At 34.6% G+C, this 22,158-nt stretch overlaps 2 protein-coding genes, 1 non-coding gene and 1 pseudogene across 3 annotated transcripts; 2 read left to right on the plus strand and 2 right to left on the minus strand.

The window, feature by feature from the left end:
• Positions 1-4,939: 4,939 nt before the first annotated feature.
• LOC120123482 (GATA transcription factor 15-like) lies at positions 4,940-5,832 on the plus strand. Its single transcript, XM_039142365.1, has 3 exons — positions 4,940-5,105; positions 5,218-5,304; positions 5,409-5,832. The coding sequence occupies exons 1-3, from the start codon at positions 4,953-4,955 to the stop codon at positions 5,760-5,762; spliced, it is 594 nt and encodes a 197-aa protein (XP_038998296.1). The 5' UTR covers positions 4,940-4,952; the 3' UTR covers positions 5,763-5,832.
• A 411-nt stretch (positions 5,833-6,243) lies between these two features.
• TRNAT-AGU lies at positions 6,244-6,317 on the minus strand. Its single transcript has one exon. It is a non-coding gene; the product is annotated as a tRNA-Thr (tRNA).
• A 349-nt stretch (positions 6,318-6,666) lies between these two features.
• LOC120123526 lies at positions 6,667-7,530 on the minus strand (annotated as a pseudogene).
• Positions 7,531-12,849: 5,319 nt separating this feature from the next.
• On the plus strand, positions 12,850-14,875 carry LOC120123491 (putative pectinesterase/pectinesterase inhibitor 22). The gene is given in 3 exon segments (XM_039142373.1): positions 12,850-13,687; positions 13,690-13,791; positions 14,137-14,875. Coding segments are annotated over 3 exon segments (1,605 nt in total). The 5' UTR covers positions 12,850-12,855; the 3' UTR covers positions 14,808-14,875.
• The last annotated feature ends 7,283 nt before the right edge of the window (positions 14,876-22,158 follow it).

A 22,158-nucleotide genomic window follows, 5' to 3' on the forward strand; every position in this document is an offset into this window, starting at 1 on the left:
TAGTAGTCCATATGCTATGCACCCCGGAGGAGATAAGATGTACCGGAATTTGAGAGAGAGGTATCATTGGATTGGGATGAAGAAAGACATATCTGATTTTGTGGCTAGGTGTTTGACTTGTTAGCAAGTTAAGGCAGAACATCAACATCCATCAGGTTTGTTACAGCCTATCAAGATTCCTGAGTGGAAATGGGAGCGTATGACTATGGATTTTGTTACTGGCTTACCTATGACTCATTCGAAAAAAAAAGATTCAGTTTGGGTGATTGTAGACAGACTTACAAAGTCAGCTCACTTCATTCCTGTGCGGGTAAATTATACTTTGGACAAGTTAGCGCGAGTGTATATTTCAGAGATTATCAGGTTGCATGGTGTTCCGTTGTCTATTATTTCTGATCGAGATCCGAGATTTACTTCGAGATTCTGGAAGGCGCTACATATGGCTTTGGGAACACGATTGGATTTTAGTACATCCTTTCATCCACAAACTGATGGTCAATCTGAGAGAGTGATTCAGATTCTGGAGGATATGTTGTGGGGTTGCGTAATTGATTTTCATGGTAGTTGGGAGAACTTTTTGCCGTTGGCTGAATTTGCTTACAATAATAGTTATCATACCAGCATTCGTATGGTACCTTACGAAGCACTCTATGGGCGTAAATGTCGAACTCCGATATGTTGGACTGAGTTGCGTAATAGAAAAACTTTGGGACCTGAGTTAGTGCGAGAGACGGAGGACACAGTCAGATTGATACGTGACCGTTTGAAAGAGGCATTTGATAGGCAGAAGTCTTATGCAGATCAGAGAAGGAAAGATATACAATTTGAGATTGGTGATCAGGTCTTCTTAAAAGTTTCACCGTGGAAGAAAGTATTGAGATTCGGGCGTAAGGGTAAATTGAGTCCAAGATTTATTGGACCATTTCGTATCTTGAAGAGGGTAGGACCTGTTGCATATCAGCTTGAGTTGCCTTCTGAGCTCAGTCGTATTCATGATGTCTTTCATGTATCAATGTTGAGGCGATATCGTCCAGATCCAGATCACATCATTCAAGTTGATGAGGTGAAGCTGAGACCTGATTTGTCATATGAGGAAGAGCTCATTCATATCTTAGAAAGAGATGAGAGAGTTCTTTGGAATAGGCACATTCCAATGGTCAAAGTTCAATGGAGTAATCGAGGCCCCTCAGAAGCTACTTGGGAGACATTGGAGTCAATGGAGGCTCAGTTTCCTCAACTATTCTCATAAGGTAAATTTCGATGACGAAATTTCTTGTAGAGGGGGAGAATTGTAATAACCCGAATTTTTACAAAAATAATATTTAATTGAAATTGGAGGTTAATTGTAAAAATTGGTGAAAATTGGGGACTAAATTGGAAGATTTTAAAATTTGGAGCTTATTTTAGAGTTAAAGAAAATTTAGGGACTAAGCCCTGAATTTACCCAATAAAATTAGGTAAATTTTGGTTATATGTTATATGCGTGGGTGGTTTTCTGTTTCAAACAGAAAACCACCACCCCAAATTCCCTTTCCCCTACGTCCGTTTCCGACCTAGATCCAGACGCCGTCCGAATTCCGATCGTCGTTTTGAAACCACCATTGTGTTCATCATCGAGCGAGGAACAAACCCTTCAATTTAATTGAAGCGAAACGCTGCCAAACGTCGGGAAATTACAGTCAAAGTCTTGACGTTTTTATTAGCTCTATTACCGGGAAAATCTTAAATTCATCGCCGATCGTTGCTCTGTTTACGCCACCTCCTACACCATCGTGTTCCTTGTGTCGTTTCGAGTCCGCCGGTGTCAACCTTGTTCGCCGTCGAGGGTGGCGCGTGAGGAGGTGGAGCAGTCAAAGATTCGACCGAGTTGAAATTGAGCTCTCCGCCGTTCAAAAATTTGAACCGATCTTTGTAAGTATCTCGAAATCGCTCAAAATAATTTTTAGAATTTTTTCCGGAATTTTTAGACCCCGGAGGAGGCCTCACGCGCCACACGCGCCGCCGCAGGGAGAGTGGAGGGCTGGAAACCGGTTTGACGGTTTCGACCGGTTTGACCGGTCTAACCCGACCCGACCCAACTTACCCGACCGACCGTTGACCGTTGACTTCCTTTGACCAAACTTAAATTGTCTTTGACCGACCTAAACGACCGTAAATCTTTTCCGAGTATACATATTCTGATAGTTTTCGACGTCCCGAATCCGTTTCGTCAAATTCGAACCTGAAGGCCTCCAAATTGACGGTCAAAGTGGTTGACTTGACTTGACCAAGAATCTGAATTTTCGAAAAGTCATACTTTATGTTTTTCGACGTCTGATTCCGATTCCGCAATCCGTTTGGCCAAATTCAGACTCGAAATATCCCAAAATGATAGTCAAACCTGAAAAATGCTTATATACTTAAGAATTTTAGCTTTGAACAATTAAGTAAGATTTGAGGCTGATTAATTATTATTGTTTGAAGGTACAAGAGACTCTCCGGATCGTTTGACAGCTTGACCCAGCTCTTCTAGATCAGTTAAACCACGTATACCAGTATTCACCCGTTCGAAAACTGTAGCAGAGCGTGGTGAAACCAGTAATCAGTAGATCTACTATCTGAACCCATTATCGAGGTGGTTCCTGTTTACTACATAATGGTTTATATGTTTTGAAATATGGTACATTGAAATCTATGGATTATTATTGTTGGTATACCGATTTATTGTTGATGATTATGGACTTTGATGACTGGTATATGGATATGATTTTGGGATGGATTGAACTACAATTGTATAGCTCTGATCAAGCTAATAAACGGGCCTAATGTGACTCTTGAGGGCCCCAAGATGTTTCATTAGGTCGGCTTTCCTTTGCTGTGTGCTTAGGGTAAGCTATATGGACTTATTTACTTGGGCTTAAGGATACAAGCTTCATAGCCTATCCTTAAGTCGACTTTCTTTTGCTATGTGCATAAAGTAAGCTATATGGACATGGACCTATTTTAAAGTATTGGATTTTATAATGATGATACTTTTGCTATTACTATTCAGTTTATCGTGGTTTTGATTTTTTAAGATATGTTTTAAATTAATTTATTACTGATTGGTTTTATATTTAAGAGTTGAGTTTTAATAGTATAATTTATTATATTTCATGTCATGAATAATGTGATTTTACATTGATTGGATAACGGTTTTGGAAAATGTCTTTGTGATCCACTAGACTTAGTCGAAACGCATAGGTCGGGTCTAGGGTGTTACAATCATCGCCCTGCAGAACACATTCACGTCGTAGGCATCGATAGATTTTGTTTTTTATTATATTGTATTTAGTTTTGGACTTTTTAATTGTAATTTTTATTATTTCTCATTTAATACTTACTTTATTTTGTTAAATTTGTTAGATTTTTTTAATGTATTTCTGTTAATTTTGTTTATTATCATTTAATTAGTTATGTAATTTGGTTATCATTTACCATTAATACTTATGTAAGTTTGTTGTATTTAAAGTTATTTTGAAATACCAAATTGTTATCAGTTTGATAAAATTTAATGATTGTGTTCGATAAGTTTCTTAAGTTTGTCACTTATTATCTCTTTTATTATAACATATAACGCAAACGTCAATAATTTAAATAATATAATTTTATATTACATGTACCGCAAAACTATTTCGACGTATATTTTCGCTTTCTAATTTTACAAACACATAAATTAATTAACAACAATTAGTATAATATTTTTTCAAATAATTATAATAAACAATAAATATAATAAAAAATCAGAAATAAATGTAAAGCGCTGCCCCTGCCCCCATGGCCCTACGTGGCATAAGGCACAACTCAGGGATAATGTTTTATCCACGTGTATCAATGTCAAGGCGCTTTAGGGGGAGCGCCTTACCCCACATGGCGCCAAATCAGCATATAGCGTGATGCAGGGGGCGCGCTTTACTGCTAAGGGTGTTAGATCAGAAAATATAATCTGACTAGTGTTAGATCGATAAATATACCGATCACCGGTAATTTTTCGAAAAAAACACCCAAAAATTAGCGTAAACAAAAATTAACATAAAATAAGAAATTATATAAAAAAATCATTTAGGTAAATCACGCTAGGCGTTATACGTTAAGGGTGCGTTTGGTTCACGGAATGTAAGATTACTAGTGGGAATGTAAGATTACAAGGGAATAGGATTACTGTGAATGTTGTATTTTGTGTTTGGTTGGCTTAGCGGGGATGTAAGATTACCGTGTTTGGTTAAATGAATAAAGGATTATTGGAATGTATATTTGACCAAATTATCTTTATTATATATTTTTTAACAAGTTGGAAAATATTTATATATTTTCTTAAAAAATTTAAATTCATAAAATTTATATATTTTTTTTACAAAATTGAAAATATAAAAAAATTTAATGAAAGGGTAAAATTTTATTTTAACTCCTGAACTTCATATAAAATTTTAATTATAGATTTTTTTTATAAATCTAAAATAGTTTAAGGATAAATTTGTAATTTAACCTTCGTAGAATTTTATTATTCAATGACAGAAGAATATTTTAAAAGAAAAAAATAAGGGTATTTTAGTCTAAAACGTCGGTAATTTAACAATACCTAAAAAAATAAAGGTAATGACATTCACGGTAATATAATCTAAAAAAAAAAGAAAAAGGTTGAGGGTGGAGAATAGAAGCGCCCGCATGTTACCGCGTGGACACTGGTCAGTGACCTTCTCATCCATCAAGCAGAAGAGCGGCGCAGAGCTGTCACCAGTAGCGGTATTTCCGTCTTTTCAAGCACACCCCACTGTCTAGGGTTCATTGCCTCTGTTATTAATTATCCCTCCATGCCGGTTCTTCAATTTTTACTCAAAAAGCGAAGTTTAGCTCTTATCGCAAAAAGCTGTCTCCTTTCCTCTGTTTCCCCTGTTTCATTTTCTCCCTCTGTTATCGAATTTTCTTCTCAGTAAATGAAGGGGGTTTTTAATCGTTTACTAATAAGTCGGTATTGCTCTCTCCGTCGACATTTGAGAACCCTTTTTTTCCTTTTGCTTTTATCGTTCTGTTTTGATCGAAGTACTTCACAGAGTTGCTTCATGGATATAATGGATCCGACAGAAAAGGTGGATATCAAAACAATTCATTTTCAATGCTTAAAAGCTTCCATATTTTCTTCTTTTTTCGACCAATTTCTATTTGTGGTACGTAATAATTTGATTTCTGTTTATGATTCAGAATTCACCGAGTGAGAACAAGAAGCTATGCACTGATTGCAAAACCACAAAGACTCCTCTTTGGAGAGGTGGCCCTGCCGGTCCCAAGGTATTTGTTTTCACTTTGCATTTTCTTCACCAGAAATCAACAAATCTTTGAAGCTTGGGTTTATGATTGATCACTGATGGGCTTCTTCTTTGGGTTAATTTCAGTCACTTTGCAATGCATGTGGGATCAGATACAGGAAGAAAAGAAGAACGATGATGGGTTTGAACAAGGGATTAGAGAAGAAAAGGAAGAAAGAGATATCAGATTCTTCACATATCAGCTCCAATGCCAACACAAATGATGATGATGATGATAAGAAGCTTAACGGCAGCTTCAATGGACTGAGTAAGAGTGTGAAGGTGATTATATGCTTGGGAAGTGAAGTTTTGTTGCAAAGTTCATCATCATTATCTGGGGTGGTGAAGAAGCAAAGATGCCAAAGGAGAAGGAAGCTGAGAGAGGTAGAACAGGCTGCTATTTCTTTGATGGCATTGTCCTGTGGCTCAGTTTTTGCTTGACAGAGAAATCCGAAAGAAGTAACCCATAAAGCTCCCCCCCTTTTCATTCTTCTGTTTTTACCTTTGGATAGAGAAGTCAACAGGAGAGCAATGTTTTTTTTGGGGAATAGCTGATGATGATTGTAAATAGTACTTTGGGAATCAATGAACAAGAGAATTCTGTGTTTCGTTGTGAATGATGATTCTTGCATTATACAGTATTTGAGGGGAAATCTAATATTAAAAGATCATAATATTTCTTCACTTTGGAATTAACAGCAAAACTCCACAAGGCTTGCTTGATTCTTGCAAGCTAAAGAACCGTTAAGCCCCGAGCACTATGTATAAGATAAATTGGGATTCCTTGATTTGTTGATCCTTGTCGATGCAATCCGCAGCAGCAACAGAGATGAATGATAAATAATACATAAAAAGGATCTGCATTGTTGTTAAAGAGGTTAAGAGGGAACAAACAAAGACTAAAAATGTGGAAAGGAAAAATTGCTTTCGTTGAGAGTCGAACTCAAGACCTCCCGCTTACTAAACGGGTGCTCTAACCAACTGAGCTACGAAAGCTGCTGTCCCGGTATCCAAATAAATAATTGTAATCCATATAATTACAAAAATACTGTTATGCTTCCGACCTCACAGTGCCGAACAAGGTGACAGATTCCTTAGCTGATATATATATATACGTATGTATATGAGCTTATCTACTACAAAGTGGATTTTATGTCATTTCTTTGAAACCGAAAGAATTGATACATGTAATGTAATATATAGGCAAACACCTCATCTCATGGAACCAACTACAGCTAGAAATTCCCAAGTGATGAAATGAATAATACATCATTATCTTATACAAAGCTCTGTATAAAAACCCGGCCAAACACCACCTCCTTTCCCTTTTCTCCCTTCTCCGAGTGATGAAATGAAAAATCAACGAGAGGGAAAATAAGTAAAAATGAACCTCTAAAGTGTATACCGGGATATTCAATTTTCCCACATTCTTATGCTGCCAGACAAGGAAATTGTTGCTTCTTGACATCTTAAGTAATCGGCTTAAATGGCAGGTCAAAGTGAAATCGTTAAGAGAAAAAGCCATGGTTGGATCAGAAGAGTCTCCTTGAGGATTAGGAGGACCAGCATGACAAGCACATTATAACGAGTACCGTAGCACACACCATCATGGCTCCTTGTTTCTGTGTGTTCTCAGCCTGCAATTCGGATCCATACAAAATTTAGAATGATCACTCACAAATATGTAAATGTGGATAAATAATGGGCAAAGATGAATGACCTTCTGTAGTTGTTTCAGGCCTTCTTCGACCGTAGTTGCAACATTCTGAATGTTGTAGTCTATCCTATCTACAATGGTACCCTGTTTGGAGACTGCACTTAATAACTGAGAAAAGTTTGCAACTTATTAATGCTAGATGGATTTGTACCTGATCGATGACAAGAACAACAATCCTTCATAATCTGTGCAAGCTCATTTACAGAGTCCACAACCTACAAAATCCATTTTATACATGCATAGATAATTCATCCTGGATAGCTTGAAAGGATCATTAGATGACAAAAGATCAAGAGTAATGCACCTGCCTGTTGAATCTCCCTTTCCCTCTCAACTGTTAATGCTTCACTTGTTTTAACTTTGCCATCTGATGCTCACTAAATACCTAAATGACATAATTGTGCAATATTAGAATCAGATAAAAGAGACAAATCCATCAACACCTAAATTTACGAATATACAACAAAAATATGGAAGTTGGAGTAGGCACATTTTGGAGCTTCGTTGCCCACAATTGGGTTCCTGTTCAGCTTACGTAGATTTCAAGCCGAATCTACCTCGTGAGTTCTCGCCTCTCGGTCACTCTAAAAACGTCGGAAAAAAAACACTAATACACATGAAGGAAAGTCGTTAAGGGTCCTTATGTTTTCGGTTGATGTTGCTGCAGAGGAGGCCGAGCGGATACTTCAGTGCAGAGGTCGGGTTTTCTGCTTGCATGATGAGCCAGGGGTGCACAGGGTTTGGCTACCTGGTGAGGAGTCGCCGGGCTGGCGATGTCCAGAGCTTTCGGGGACTACTGCATTAAAGATCACGGACTTATTTCGGTTCCGGAAGTCACACAACGATATAACCGGCAGAGACGAATTTGTAGTGCTCGCTACAGATGGGGTTTATACATATATGTGTCGAGTGATGAATAATCTATGTGCCGACTGCCAACGACTTGTATGCGAAGACTTGTTGGATCTCGACTCTCAAGTCTTCCATTAATCAACCAAATAAATTTTGAGTGGTAAAATCAGTACGATCAAGCATTTAACGATCTCCAACTGGCAACCATCATTGAGTCTCCGAGTTTGACCATTCTTACACCGATCCATCCTTAAAAGATCGGAGAGCAATATTCTGAACTAGTTTTTCCCTTGGAAAAGATGGACGAGTTTGGTTGTCATCTTATTTGGCAATTCTCTTGCTGTTGGTTGCTGCCTCCAGTTCTGGTATACGTCATCCAAACACACATTGCATAATGTGATGTTCAATTTGTCTTAATTGCTTCATTTCTGGGTTTTAAAATGCAGATCAAGTCTCACTCTCATCTTCAAGGTTGGATCTCGACTCTCAAGTCTTCCATTAATCACCAAATAAATTTTGAGTGGTAAAATCAGTACGATCAAGCATTTAACGATCTCCAACTGGCAACCACTCATTGAGTCATCCGAGTTTGACCATTCTTACACCGATCCATCCTTAAAAGATCGGAGAGCAATATTCTGAACTAGTTTTTCCCTTGGAAAAGAATGGAACGAGTTTGGTTGTCATCTTATTGGCAATTCTCTTGCTGTTGGTTGCTGCCTCCAGTTCTGGTATACTTCATCCAAACACACATTGCATAATGTGATGTTCAATTTGTCTTAATTGCTTCATTTCTCGTGGTTTTAAAATGCAGATCAAGTCTCACTCTCATCTTCAAGGCATCTGCTTCAGACTAAGAAAGGTTTTCACTATGCTTTTAAAACTTTCTATCCATGAATTTTCTTCAGAAAATATATACACCTTGTGTCACGAATCAAACTCTTTCCGTTAATCTGAGTTAACACTAATAAATCAGATGGAACCAAGATGACCAAATTACTCAACTTTAAAAATACAACTATTAAATATTTAAACTCAAAATTTAAAAGTATAATATAATTTATCTAATATTTAAATTTATGGGCTCTAGACTGTCATTTGATAAAAAAATTGGAGCCATGGCCCCCGCCATCCCCTTCTTTAGTTATGTTCCTGATGGTAGAGTTGGTTTTTGTTTGAGTCCATCTAAATTGATTGATTGAGTTTTGAGTTGTGATTTATTTTGGGTTCGGATTATTTTGAGTTTGATGTGCGAGTGAATTTGATAAACACTTTAGATTTGAGTTATTTTGGATTCATATCAATTCTATAGTATTAATCTAGATTTAAATTATTCATCTTTAATGATATTTTTATAATTATTCCATCAGTTTTTCCGTTAAATATTATTTATATCTAGATTGATACTATTATTTAGATAATTAAGTGGGTTAAGTTCATAGGGGACAAAACACCAGTTGTAAATGCTCTTTTTTTTTTTTGCATGTCTTGATATGCACCTTGTCCTATTAACTTCGAATTTCTGAACTACACGTCATCACGAGAAATTCGCTTGCCCCTACGCAAAACAGATCAATGATTTGACAACCGACTGTGCTTCCACCATGTCAGCTACATCCACCTTTACGGCAAATATCCGCCAGGTCTTTTCGCAAGTGAATGCCGAGAAGGGAAGGAAGGCCTCAAGTGCCCCAAATCTCCACCCTCTGCACCCACAAATATTGCTAATTAATATACCCGTTTGCTGTCGCTAATGCTAAACGAGTCTAGTTATCATCACCAAATTGCTGTTAAAAATGGTGATTTCTATACCGAAAAGTAACAAGACTTTGTTTGGTTTTAAGGGCCTTTGTGTGTGTGTTTCTTATTAATTAAGTGCTTTTGTGTCATTGTAGGAGTTGGGTTTTGTTGCAATTCAGTTACTAAAATAATAATAAGACAAAAGGGGTGTCAACGGCCCATGTATTAAAAAAAATCAACGTGGCTTTTTTTTTTCGTGACCCTTTAAGTAAAAAAAAAATCAGTGTAGTCTTTTAACTAACATTTTTTTATCGTTGATTAACGACTCCGTTACTTTATGTTGACGTGGCACGTTAAGCATGTCAAAATCTTATTTTTCTCTTAATCTGACACTTTTATTTTTTCTCTTCTATTTCAGTCCTTAAACTTTAAAAGTTTTCAATTTAATCACTCAACTTTTGAATTACTCATGTTTTAATCATCATGATTTATTTTTATTAATATTTATATATGAAATGACATTTATTATTCTTATTTTATTAATATATGATTAAAATAAAATTAATTAAATTTTAAAATTATATTGAAAACAAAAAAATATTTCTAAAATTATAATTAAGTTAAAAAATATTCTGTATGCTTTAAATATTTCCAAATCTCCACTTTCTTCCTTTATCCTCTCATTTTTATTCTTCATTTTCAACTAAAGATTTCTTTTTTTTTTTCTTTCATTACCTGATCAATTAGCTCATCCCCTGTTTTTTCAATTTTCTATAAGTTGAATATGGGTTCACTGAATCTGATAATTAAAGAAAAAAAAGAAATCTTTGGTTGGAAAGAAAAAATCCCTAATCACACATAAATGTCATATCATACATAAATATTAATAAAATAAATCATGATGATTAAAACATAAGCAATTCAAAAGTTGAGTGATTAAATTGAAATTTTTTAAAGTTTAGTAACTAAAATAGAAGAGAAAAATAGGAGGGTCAGATTGAGTTATTTTTTTGAGTTGGAGGGCTCGATTGAGATAAAAAAAATAGGATTTTAGGTTGCTTAACGTGTCACGTCAGCACAAAGTAACAGAGTTGTTGGTCAACGACAGAAAACGTTGGTTAAACGATGGTTGACGAACAATTCGCAAAATAGTTTATTCATTTACCCTTAAATACAAAATTATATTATTAATAAAAAATATAAAATATACAAAAATATACAAAAATTTAAAATTTTCATAAATGTGACTACATTCCTAATACCTCTTGGTTCATCCTTAATTACACTTAAAAACCGACTTTAGGTTAATGGGAATAAAGAAAAGGTTTCTTGGGTCTGGCTGAAGAAATCAAATGGGCCTAATTTGGGCATCATCGTATGATTGAAAAATTGATAGAACCTCAAAAGAAAAGGGATCATTGTCTCGGAATCTTTTTGACAGATCACTTGAAGAAAGCTATTCGATAGGGTTGATGCTGTTGTTCTTTTATCATCTTTACGTCAGTCATAAATAAATTTGGATCGAAGAACAATTTCATGTATCCAGAAAAGTACTTGATCAACACTTACTCGGATATGAATTTGAATTCGATATTTGATTTGATTTAATTAATATTTAAAATTCTATAATTTTAATATATATATATATATATATATTAACTTATGAATTTTATAATTTTATGACTTGTTCTTTTATTAGATGAGATGATCGAAATGATCTGTATCCTACACATAAGTTGTCTTCATGTCGTCATGTAAAGAAAATCCGACAAAGAATATGTTGTCATATTAACGATACATTTTAGTCATTGACCAAAAAAGATGTTTACCATATTGCTTCTCATTCAATGCATGATGAGGCATGTACATATATATATATATATATATATATATATATATGCAAACAACCCATTCACTCAATTCTCATACTTTTCTTGTTATTTTTTTCTCTCTTCGTTGATTTTGAAAAATGAATTTTGATGTTTTACCTTATGATTGTTTTAACATTCTTTCATTTACTTCACCCATTGATACATGTCAAATTTCCATTGTTCTTGAATGAAAAAAAAATTCATATTTGTTCCACAACCTGTGGATGCAAAAGCATGACCTTGGAAAACTGTTCTTGAACACTCTGCATGCATGCATGCATATGTTAATGCATTGTATTTTGCAAGTCAATGTTCTTTTCCATGACATGAGAGATAACTTAATGTATGAGTAATTTTGAAACATTTGACAGACATTTTCATTAGAGAAGTCAACAGGTAAAAAAACGTTACATGTGGAGTGCGAGGGAGTTGGACATTACATGGGCCGCAACTCTCTCTTCTGGTCCTGGAAACCTTTCCCATCATCAAGGTCTCACATTTATTCATTTCCTATCTTAATTATGGAATTTTTATAGATGTTTATGTGCATAACTTTTCATTCTCAGGTTCCATGAAGCAGCAGAACTCAGAACCACATGATGGCTTGAAATCCAAGGCAAGATCAAGACTCGTATGCTGTCTCCAACGACAACGTACGAGTCTTATCTTATCGTGAAGTTCGTCGACCGAGCACACGGGTTAGATTTTTTTGCCATCAGAAGTTTCTGTCCAAGTCGGGAATGTGAAATCGGAAGGGAAGTTTATCTTCGAAAAAACGAAAGTAAGAAGCAATGCTTAGATTCGAACCGGATCGAAATAGTTGTAAGATCAATGGCGTTTAGAGGGATAATGGAAGAAAGGGTTCCTCGCGAACGTGAAGATGGATGGATTGAAATTGAATTGGGGAGCTTTTATAATCAAGGTGGTGATGATTTGGAAGTGAAGATGTCATTGAAGGTTTCACTCTTATCTATCATGAATTAACCTGGTTTTCGAATAGGGTTGGGCATCAGTACACTGATCTGTAGGCCTATCTGTACCAAAGGCCAGGACCTGGTAGATGGTCAATCGGCAGGCCTACCAGGACTTGGGTTTGTAATAATAGCTGGTGTGAAAATAACAGCTCCCGTCTTGCCCATCAAGCGCCCAGATGGCGCAGAAGATTAGGTATGGGATCTTAAAAGAAAGCATAACTTGGTCGGGGGGAAAGCATAAAACCAAGCTCATTTCATAACTCAAATCACATCTCCTTTCTTACTAACCAACAATCCCTCAATTCTTCGCATATAAAAATTTCACCTTCTCTGTAAAAAACAACACAATACCCATCCCTGCAGCTTTCTCTCCTGAGAAAATGGCCTTTCCCAATTTTCTTCTTACCATTCTCTTACTCTTACCTTCATCCCGAGCTTTACCTGATGTTAATCAAAACTTAAATTCTCAACCCTTCATTTCACAGGCCTGTTTAGGCACTGATAACACTGATTTGTGCCTCTCAAATATTCAAACCCAGCTTCAGAACTTGGGGCCTCAAACCCCATCGTCAGTTTTGCTTGCTGCACTGAGGACCACGCTTAATGAAGCAAGGCGAGCCATTGAAACCATGACCAGGTTCACTGGTTTGTCAACGAGTTATCGCGAACAAATGGCCATCGAAGATTGCAAGGAGCTCCTCGATTTCTCCGTGTCCGAATTGGCCTGGTCTTTAGCCGAGATGAGAAAGATTCGTGATGATGATCATATTAGCGGTGAATCTGAAGGGAACCTCAAGGCTTGGTTAAGTGCCGCGTTGAGTAATCAAGATACCTGCCTCGAAGGCTTCGAAGGCACCGACCGACACCTCGAGAGCTCCATCCGAGGCAGCGTGGAACAAGTTACGCAGCTCATCGGCAATGTTCTAGCTATGTACACTCAGTTACATAGCTTGCCTTTCCGACCGCCTCGCAATAGCACTTCCACCACGAATGCAGGCTCGGAATTTCCGGAATGGATAACCGATACCGATCAAGAGCATCTACGGACTCATTCGAGTCACATGCATGCAGATGCCGTCGTGTCGCTTGACAGTACCGGACGGTACCGGACGATAACCGATGCCGTCAACGAAGCTCCGAGTTATAGTAACAGGAGGTACGTCATTTACGTGAAGAAGGGAGTGTACAATGAGAACATTGACATGAAGAAGAAGAAACCAATATTATGCTTGTCGGAGATGGAATCGGACAAACTATCGTGACAGGGAACCGTAATTTCTTGCAAGGGTGGACGACGTTTCGAACCGCAACCGTTGGTACGTACCATACTAATTATCTGCAATTAATCAAGATTGATTTTTTTTTAATGGTGTTTAAGCGTTGAATTAGCCAAATTATATGAACATTAATAGACTAAATGAAGTAATTACTTTTAGAAAGTGAGATTCCATTTCTGAATGCACACGCTTCATTTAGTAATATTCCTTGTGCTTTGATCTTTTTTCATAAAATTAACTCCTTTCATTCTTGCAGCCAATGATAAAACATTTTCCAAAATTTTAAATTCTTTTATAAGTTTTTATTAACAATCTATTTTTAACTTCTAAATTTTTTATAAATTTATACCATAACATAACATGAAAACTGGTGTCCCCTTGCAGCTGTTTCTGGAAAGGGATTCATAGCGAGAGACATCACGTTTCGAAACACAGCCGGACCGGAGAACCACCAGGCCGTCTCTCTCCGAGTGGATTCCGATCAATCGGCTTTCTTTCGTTGCAGCATAGAAGGCTATCAAGACACCCTCTACAGTCACTCCCTCCGCCAATTCTACCGTGAGTGCAACATTTATGGCACCATTGACTTCATTTTTGGCAACGGTGCAACTGTTCTCCAGAACTGCAAGATATTCACTCGAGCCCCTTTACCACTTCAGAAGGTGACCATCACCGCTCAGGGACGGAAAAACCCGAACCAGAACACCGGGTTTTCGATCCAGAACAGTTACATTTTAGCCACTCAACCGACATATCTAGGGCGGCCGTGGAAGCCGTATTCGAGGACAGTTTATTTGAACACTTATATGAATGGCCTGGTGCAGCCTAGAGGGTGGCTCGAGTGGTACGGTAACTTTGGTTTGAACACACTTTGGTATGGCGAGTATAGGAACTATGGCCCTGGTGCTTCGTTGTCCGGACGGATTAAATGGCCCGGTTACCACATTATCCGAGATGCTTCCACCGCAGATTACTTCACCGTTGGGAAGTTCATTAACGGCCTGTCGTGGTTGCCTGCAACCGGGGTCAAGTTCACCGAAGGTCTGACCAATTAGATGATTTTTTTATTTCTAGTATGGTGTTATAGATACTATTTTATAGTGGATGTATTGATTGATTACCCGTATATGTAATTCATTATAGTGTTTTTATAACTCCTCATATTCTCGGCAAATTTCTCGAAAAATCACCGTAACCTTTTTCTATTTCTTGTCAGACACCATTCAGACTTTATTTTTTGATCTAACATCTTTAGTAGAAAGGCGCGGCTTTGCGACGCGCCTTACGCCACGTGGGAGTAAGGCGCGCCATCTGAAGCGCGCCTTGTGAAACGTGTAAAAATCGGATGTTAATTTTGTAATTTTTTTTGAAATGATGCCTAATATGTAATTAATTTTTTAGGGTGATATTTGTGTAAAAACGTCAACTTTATTTATTTATTTTTTATGTGTGAAAAAAAAACTTTATACATTAAAATCTTTAAATATTATTTTGCAAATTATTTTATAACTCGAAAATTTTTGATTTTTGCATGAAATTATAGAATACGTATAATCTAGTATAAGAAAACTTTCAAGACAAGTATTTTAAAATATGAATAATTTTATAAAAGTTTTATAACTAATATTTCTTTTTTAAAATGATGATGAATATTTTATAATTTAAAAAATTATAAATTTTATATATTTTTTAAAAAATTGACTTTATATTCTTTTTGTATTGAATTTTATTCACTTTTAATTCTTTTTTGTATTTTTATTGATTTTTTAAAAAAATTAATAATAATTCATTTGATCTATCAATTGTAATTAAAATTTTATTTTTATATTTTTAAACAATTAATATTAAAAGTCAATAACATTATTAACTGTTAAAAAATAATATCACACAAAAAATAAATCAATAAAGTTGACGTTTTTATTGAATTTTATTCACTTTTAATTCTTTTGTATTGCATTTTTATTGATTTTTAAAAAATTGAATAATAATTCATTTGATCTATCAATTGTAATTAAAAGTATAAAAAAGCAGTAAAAAATAATTAAATGTGAATAAAATTCAATGCAAAAAGAATATAAAGTCAATTTTTTTTCAAAAATATATAAAATTTATATTTTTTAAAATTATAAAATATTTATTATCATCATCACTTTGAAAAAGAAATACTAGTTATAAAAATTTTATAAAATTATTTATATTTTAAAATACTTACCCTCAAAGTTTTCCTATACTAGATTATACGTTTTGTTTAATTTCATGCAAAAATAAAAATTTATCGAGTTATAAAATAATTTGTAAAAGAATATTTAAATATTTTAATGTAGAAATTTTTTTTTTTCACACACAAAAAGTAAATTAATAAAATTAACATTTTTATACAAATATCACTCTAACATAAATTAATTACATATTAAGCATCATTTTAAAAATATTTACAAAATTAATACCCGCCGAGTTTTTTACACATTTCACAAGGCGCGCTTCAGGGGGCGCCTTACCCCACGTGGCGCCAGATCAGCATAAGGCACGCCCCTGAAGCGCGCCTTTCTTCAAAGGGTATTAGACCGAGAAATAAAGTTTGAACGGTGCCTGACAGTGAATAAAAAAGGTTAGGATGATTTTTCGAAAAATTCGCCCATATTCTCTTGAGGAGTTTCATAAAATATAACAGTCAGCTGATATTTTTTATGCTCTTATGATAAGTTACATATAACTTTCATCTAATTCACATGATGAATTATATTTTTTAATATTATATTTTATAAAATTCGTCATAAGATCACGATGAATTTCATGTATACCACAACAAATAACTTTGATCTCAAAATAATTTTTTAACACATAATCTTTAAAATTTGTTTCCGCCCACAATATTTCTAAAATTTAAACACTTATTTTAAGTTAACTTATAATAATCAATAATAACGATTGTTTTATTAAATAAAAATAAAAAAATATAAAATAAGTTTATAAAAATTAAAATAGATTAATCATATTAATGGATCATTTCTCATGTAACGATGAAATTACATAGCAACTATTATAAAATAAAGGATAAAGTGCACAAACAAATTTTCAATTATAGGGCATTATTTTATCTAGTACTTTCACTATTAAGAGTTATAAAATAGTATTTGGATTATAGTGTACTGCTCTGTAGCGTCCCCTGACTAATAAAGTTATAAAATAATCACTCGATTATTCATATGTACCAAACTCATCATTTTTCGTTAAAAATTGGTTGTCGTCTGAGATGGACGCTAACCTGTTGATTTGAGATATGATAAAATTTGATCCTAAAATCATTTGAACAACATTTTGTGGATTGACTCTCTATATACATTATGTCATTGAGGTAGTGTTTGGAACATGATATTGTCGAGACAATGCTTGAAAGCAACGATAGTGTCAGTAGGCATCATTAAAATATGATTTTAATATATCATAGTTAACAAGTTAATGTCCAGTTTAGATGTCCATCAATTTTTTAATAGAAAAACGACGAGTTTGAAACATATGAATAGTTGAGTGATCATTTTGTAACTTTTAATAGTCAACGAACTCAACAAAACAAAACAAAACATTATAATAAGAATATCATTTCATAAATTTTAATTGTCGAGTGACTCAACAAAGTAGCGCCCTATAATCAGAAGATGGTTTGTTTACTTTACCCTAAAATAAGATTTTATTAAGATATGATGAAAAATAAATCAAACAATTATAAAAGCATCTATAGAGTGAAATTGAATATATAAAATTAAGTAAGCATGAAACATGTTTTATAGGAGGGGTGTTGAATCTAAATAAGGAGTCTTTAAAAGAATTTTTGAGGTCTCGAGGGGTGTTTTTAATATCCCAAATATTAGACTAGGGATTATATCGAAAAAATTTGAAAATTTAAAGATTTAATTGAATAAGTGGTAAAAGATGAGAAAAATGATTTGGAATAGTGTTTAGACTAAATTGTATCAATAGATAAGTTAAGAGGGCATTTTGGTCTTTTAAGAGGAAAATGAAATTAAAAATAAATTAGGGATTTTAAATAGGAAGAAAGAGGAAAGTAAGGCATTCCTATACTTCTTCTTCTTCTTCACGTTGGTGTGCCCTCCTCTCTAGCATAAGGTAAATTTTCATTAGTTAGTGTTTTCTTTAAATAATGGGTTGCTTTGGTAACAATAAGTGATATATATGCATAAGAAAGGATTAGATGAGATTAAAATGTAGAGATAAGAGAAATAATGGAGATTTTATAAAATGAGTTTTGAAATGATATGTTAATAGATGAGTGTTTATTGATGCTTATTGGTAGATTTGACTTGTTAAATAGTTAAATGAGAGATTAGAAACATTATATGAGTTTAAAAACAAGATAGAAATTTTGGTGTGATTCTTAGAATCAAATGATTTTGAGGGATACTAGATGTTTTAAGTATCTAAATGAGGGAAAGTTAGTATGTATAAGTAATGAAGAGTTTGGTAGCATTATGGGAGGTAATACTAACGAAATTTGACCTCATTTGTGAATAATCGGGTTAAAACTGAAAAATGGGCATGAGGTACTGATAGAACAATATCGATATAATAGGTTAAAATATGATGAATCAGCTGTGTAGTATCGATATTGATTCAATCAGTATCGATACCGAAGGGGGTGTATCGATGCCGAAGGGGGTGTATCGATACCGAAGGGAATGTATCGATACCATTTTGAAACAGAATGCAAAAATGGTATCGATACCATGGGAATGTATCGGTACCATAGTATGGTAGTATCGATCTATGGTAAGGGTATCGATACCAAGCAACATTGAATCTAAAATTGGTATCGATACCTGAAGGGGGTATCGGTACCATAGTATAGAAGTATCGGTACCAGGGTAGTAGTATTGATACTATTGAGCTTGGAATGGCCAATTAAGTTGAAATTGTTATAGAAATTGAGATAATGATAATTTGAATATTCTTAAGGTACAAGGTTAAGGAGTATATTAACATTGTTATGTTATGTCTACTTAATAGATAATTGTGTAGATCAGAATTAAGCTCCTGAATCAAGTAAAGTTAAAGCCAAAGCTCAAGTTTCGGAGTAGCAGTTGGTGAGTTTTAGATATCAAAGCAAGGCAAGCCAGGTGAGTATATTTATTGTATGCCATTTATTTAAAGGCAATATGCAATAATTATAATTAGAATGTTTAAATTTTAAAGTATGTTTTACAATAGTTACTAAGTTTTATTTAGTGTATGGAAAGAATATTATGAATGAGTTTTAGAGTATGAACTGCTATAGAATGGATGAATAAAAGAATAATGCATATGGGTGCATTATTGGCATGAAATGATGTCATAGCTGAAATGCATATGGGTGCATTATCGACATAAAATAATAATGCATATGGGTGCATTATTGGCATGAAAGGATGCCATAGCTGAAATGCATATGGGTGCATTATCGGCATAAAAGAATAATGCATATGCGTGCATTATTGGCATGAAAAGATGCCAAAATTGAAATGCATATGAGTGCATTATCACATAAAAATTTTGCTATAATGAAAATGCATAATGGTGCATGATAAACATAAATGGATGTTATTAATGAAAATAATGAATAGCGACCAATGATTATCACAATTCGAATGGAATATAATTTAACTAAAAAGGATTGAGAATCTTTAAAGAATATATAATTTGATGTGAATTAAATAATATGACATACTTATATATACATAAAGGTTTCTTTACAATATTGTATCTTACTAAGTAAATACTTAACGTGTGTGTTTCCATGCGTAGGTAACAACTGAGAATAATCAAGTAAGGAAACTTGTCTGACATGTAATTAAATTTAACAACATATTTTGTAATATGTCTTAATGAATACTTAATTATTATTTTGTTTATGTGGAATTAAGTTTCCAACAAAATTTTAAAGGCTTTTCAAAATGAGTAAACAATTTTTAAAATGATGTGAAATTTTTATTCGTATACGGAAACGTATACGGGATATGGGTGTTACATCTATTCTTATATGAGTCGCAGTGAGCGATTTCGAGGTGTGGAGTTGAAATTGAATTGAATGTGCGATAGGTTCCTTCTTTTTGAATTAAGGTGCAGATGGTGGCGTGCGGTTGGTTCGAGTCTGGTTCAGTTGTAAAATTATTGGATTTTTACTCCTAGGACCATTTGTAAGGAGAGGCCAAATCATTTTGATATTTGTGCTTCTTTGGCATTTTGTTTAGATTATGTTATTGCAGATTTCTGTGTGTTCTCAACCTCTAATTTTCTTGTATTTTCTCCTGCTAATGCATCAGGCAACATCATCTCAGTCTTCTTCTTTCTTTCTCCCCTGTAAGCCTGTATTTTTCTTAATCAATTGATAACACATCTTACAAACGAGTCGCTCGAACTCGAGTTCCACTCAGGCCATTCAAGATCAAACCTGAGATCTAATGTTGTTTGTGTTATTTCAGGAGCACATTCTGCAGAATAGCGAGGAACCGATCCACAGAAGAATTCGAGAGCTTTCCCTACATTTCGACTCTCTTGAATTCGACCTTGTGGACTTACTATGGTGTTACAAATCCTGGAAGTTTCCTGGTTGCCACTATATATGGATTTGGAGTAGTGGTGGAGTTGATTCAGTGGCGGCGGATGCAAAGCATCCTCTGGGTGTGCACGTGTCCACCTGGAATTCGAGTTTCTTTATATTAGATGTTCATTTTACTATGGGTGTCCATCCTAAAATTTTACTTATGCCTACACTATACGAAAATTTTTAATAATTAATGTGTGTGCCCACCTGAAATTTTTTTATGGATCCATCACTGTATTTTCGATTGAGTTGCGTTTATCACGATTATGGCAATAGTAGGTGCTATTGCGGCCATTGCCGGTATCACGGTATAATAATTTTGGACGACATCTTTATATATAATGACTGTTATTCTGATAGAAAACCGGTTTTGAATCCGTGATCATCAACATGAACTCCATATTTTCAAAGTATATAAACTTAAGATATGATTTGTTGTGTAATTTTAGGCTAAAACTGGGATACTCTTTGGACTTCTCGATATGGGATTTGTAGCAGCAACAGTTTTGGTCACTCAAGTGGTAGTGCATGGAGATCAAATGAGGATTGATGTGATAGGGTTTCTGTGTGCAGGCCTCAATATTTATCATGTATGGCTCGCCTTTAGCAGCAATAGTAAGATTAGCTTAAACTATCTGTTTCATAAGTTGGATAAATAACCGAGCATGAATGAAGAGTCGGAGTAACATAGATTAAATAGTTGGATAAATAACCGATGTATGTTATTCTTCCATGGAGTTATCTTTCTACGGTCCGTACAGTACTCTTCCTCAACGAAAGTCAACAACACAAAGTACAATCCCTTTGCATCATGATCATCTTGTATTGCTCCACTCATTTCTTCTTTATAAGAAAATTGCATTAATCTTTATTACTTTCACTTTTTTTTAAGTATTCATGTTTGATATCTATATTCGATAAAAACCCAACATATTTTTGTACTTATACTCGGGTAATATATAATCTGTGTAGAGAAAGCCCTCTGAAATTTGAACACAGAACTTGGATGGTTCTTGACATTGTGCAATCATGGACCCCCGAATACATACGTACAACCATACATGCATATATAAGAAGAATCGAATCATCGATAGTTGCAAGTGAGGGGAGAAACTAAATTGAAGGGAGGCATGTGAAAAATAAACGAAATTATATCACTATATATATATATATAAAATTACATATCACCTTTAACTATCTGTGGTTTCTTCATAAGTGAGTTGCAGACTGCAGTGACCAGTGAGATTGAGAGACGAGAAAAAAAAGTGAGGAACTCGTGGCGGAGAAGGGAAGCACCTGCAAAGGTCACATGTAAAAGAACCTGGCTAAACACGGAAATTTGCACGTGCCTTGCTTCTCCAACAAGAGGTACTCACCTGAAAGCCATACGAAGAAAAGATTTTGAGCTTATGAGTTGAGTGGAGAAAACAAATTAAGTGTTATGCATTTATATACAAATTTTGAACAATGCCATATAAAATGAACATGATAAGCAACTAGCACTCGACGTTATCATCGTCGAAGCTGTGGGGTCTTTCACTTTCCTTGTTGGAATTTGCATTGCTATGAAAATGGTGAAGGTTGATTGCTTCCTTCATTTTGTTTAACATATATGACCTTGAGTTTGACAAACTCCTAGAAAATCTTATTCTTACTGGTTTTGTCCAAATACAAGGAAAACCCTCATCATGTCATCACAAATCTGTATTGAAACTTTAAAATTCTTGATCTCATAATCAGTTAACTAGTTAGCCTAAACTCCGGTCTTCAAATCTTTGTTTATTTAACTCAAGTCTTGTCTATTTAACTCA

This window comes from Hibiscus syriacus, unplaced genomic scaffold (genome assembly GCF_006381635.1).
Source record: "Hibiscus syriacus cultivar Baekdansim isolate YM2019G1 unplaced genomic scaffold, ASM638163v2 tig00110393_pilon, whole genome shotgun sequence".
Classification (NCBI taxonomy): Eukaryota; Viridiplantae; Streptophyta; class Magnoliopsida; order Malvales; family Malvaceae; genus Hibiscus; species Hibiscus syriacus.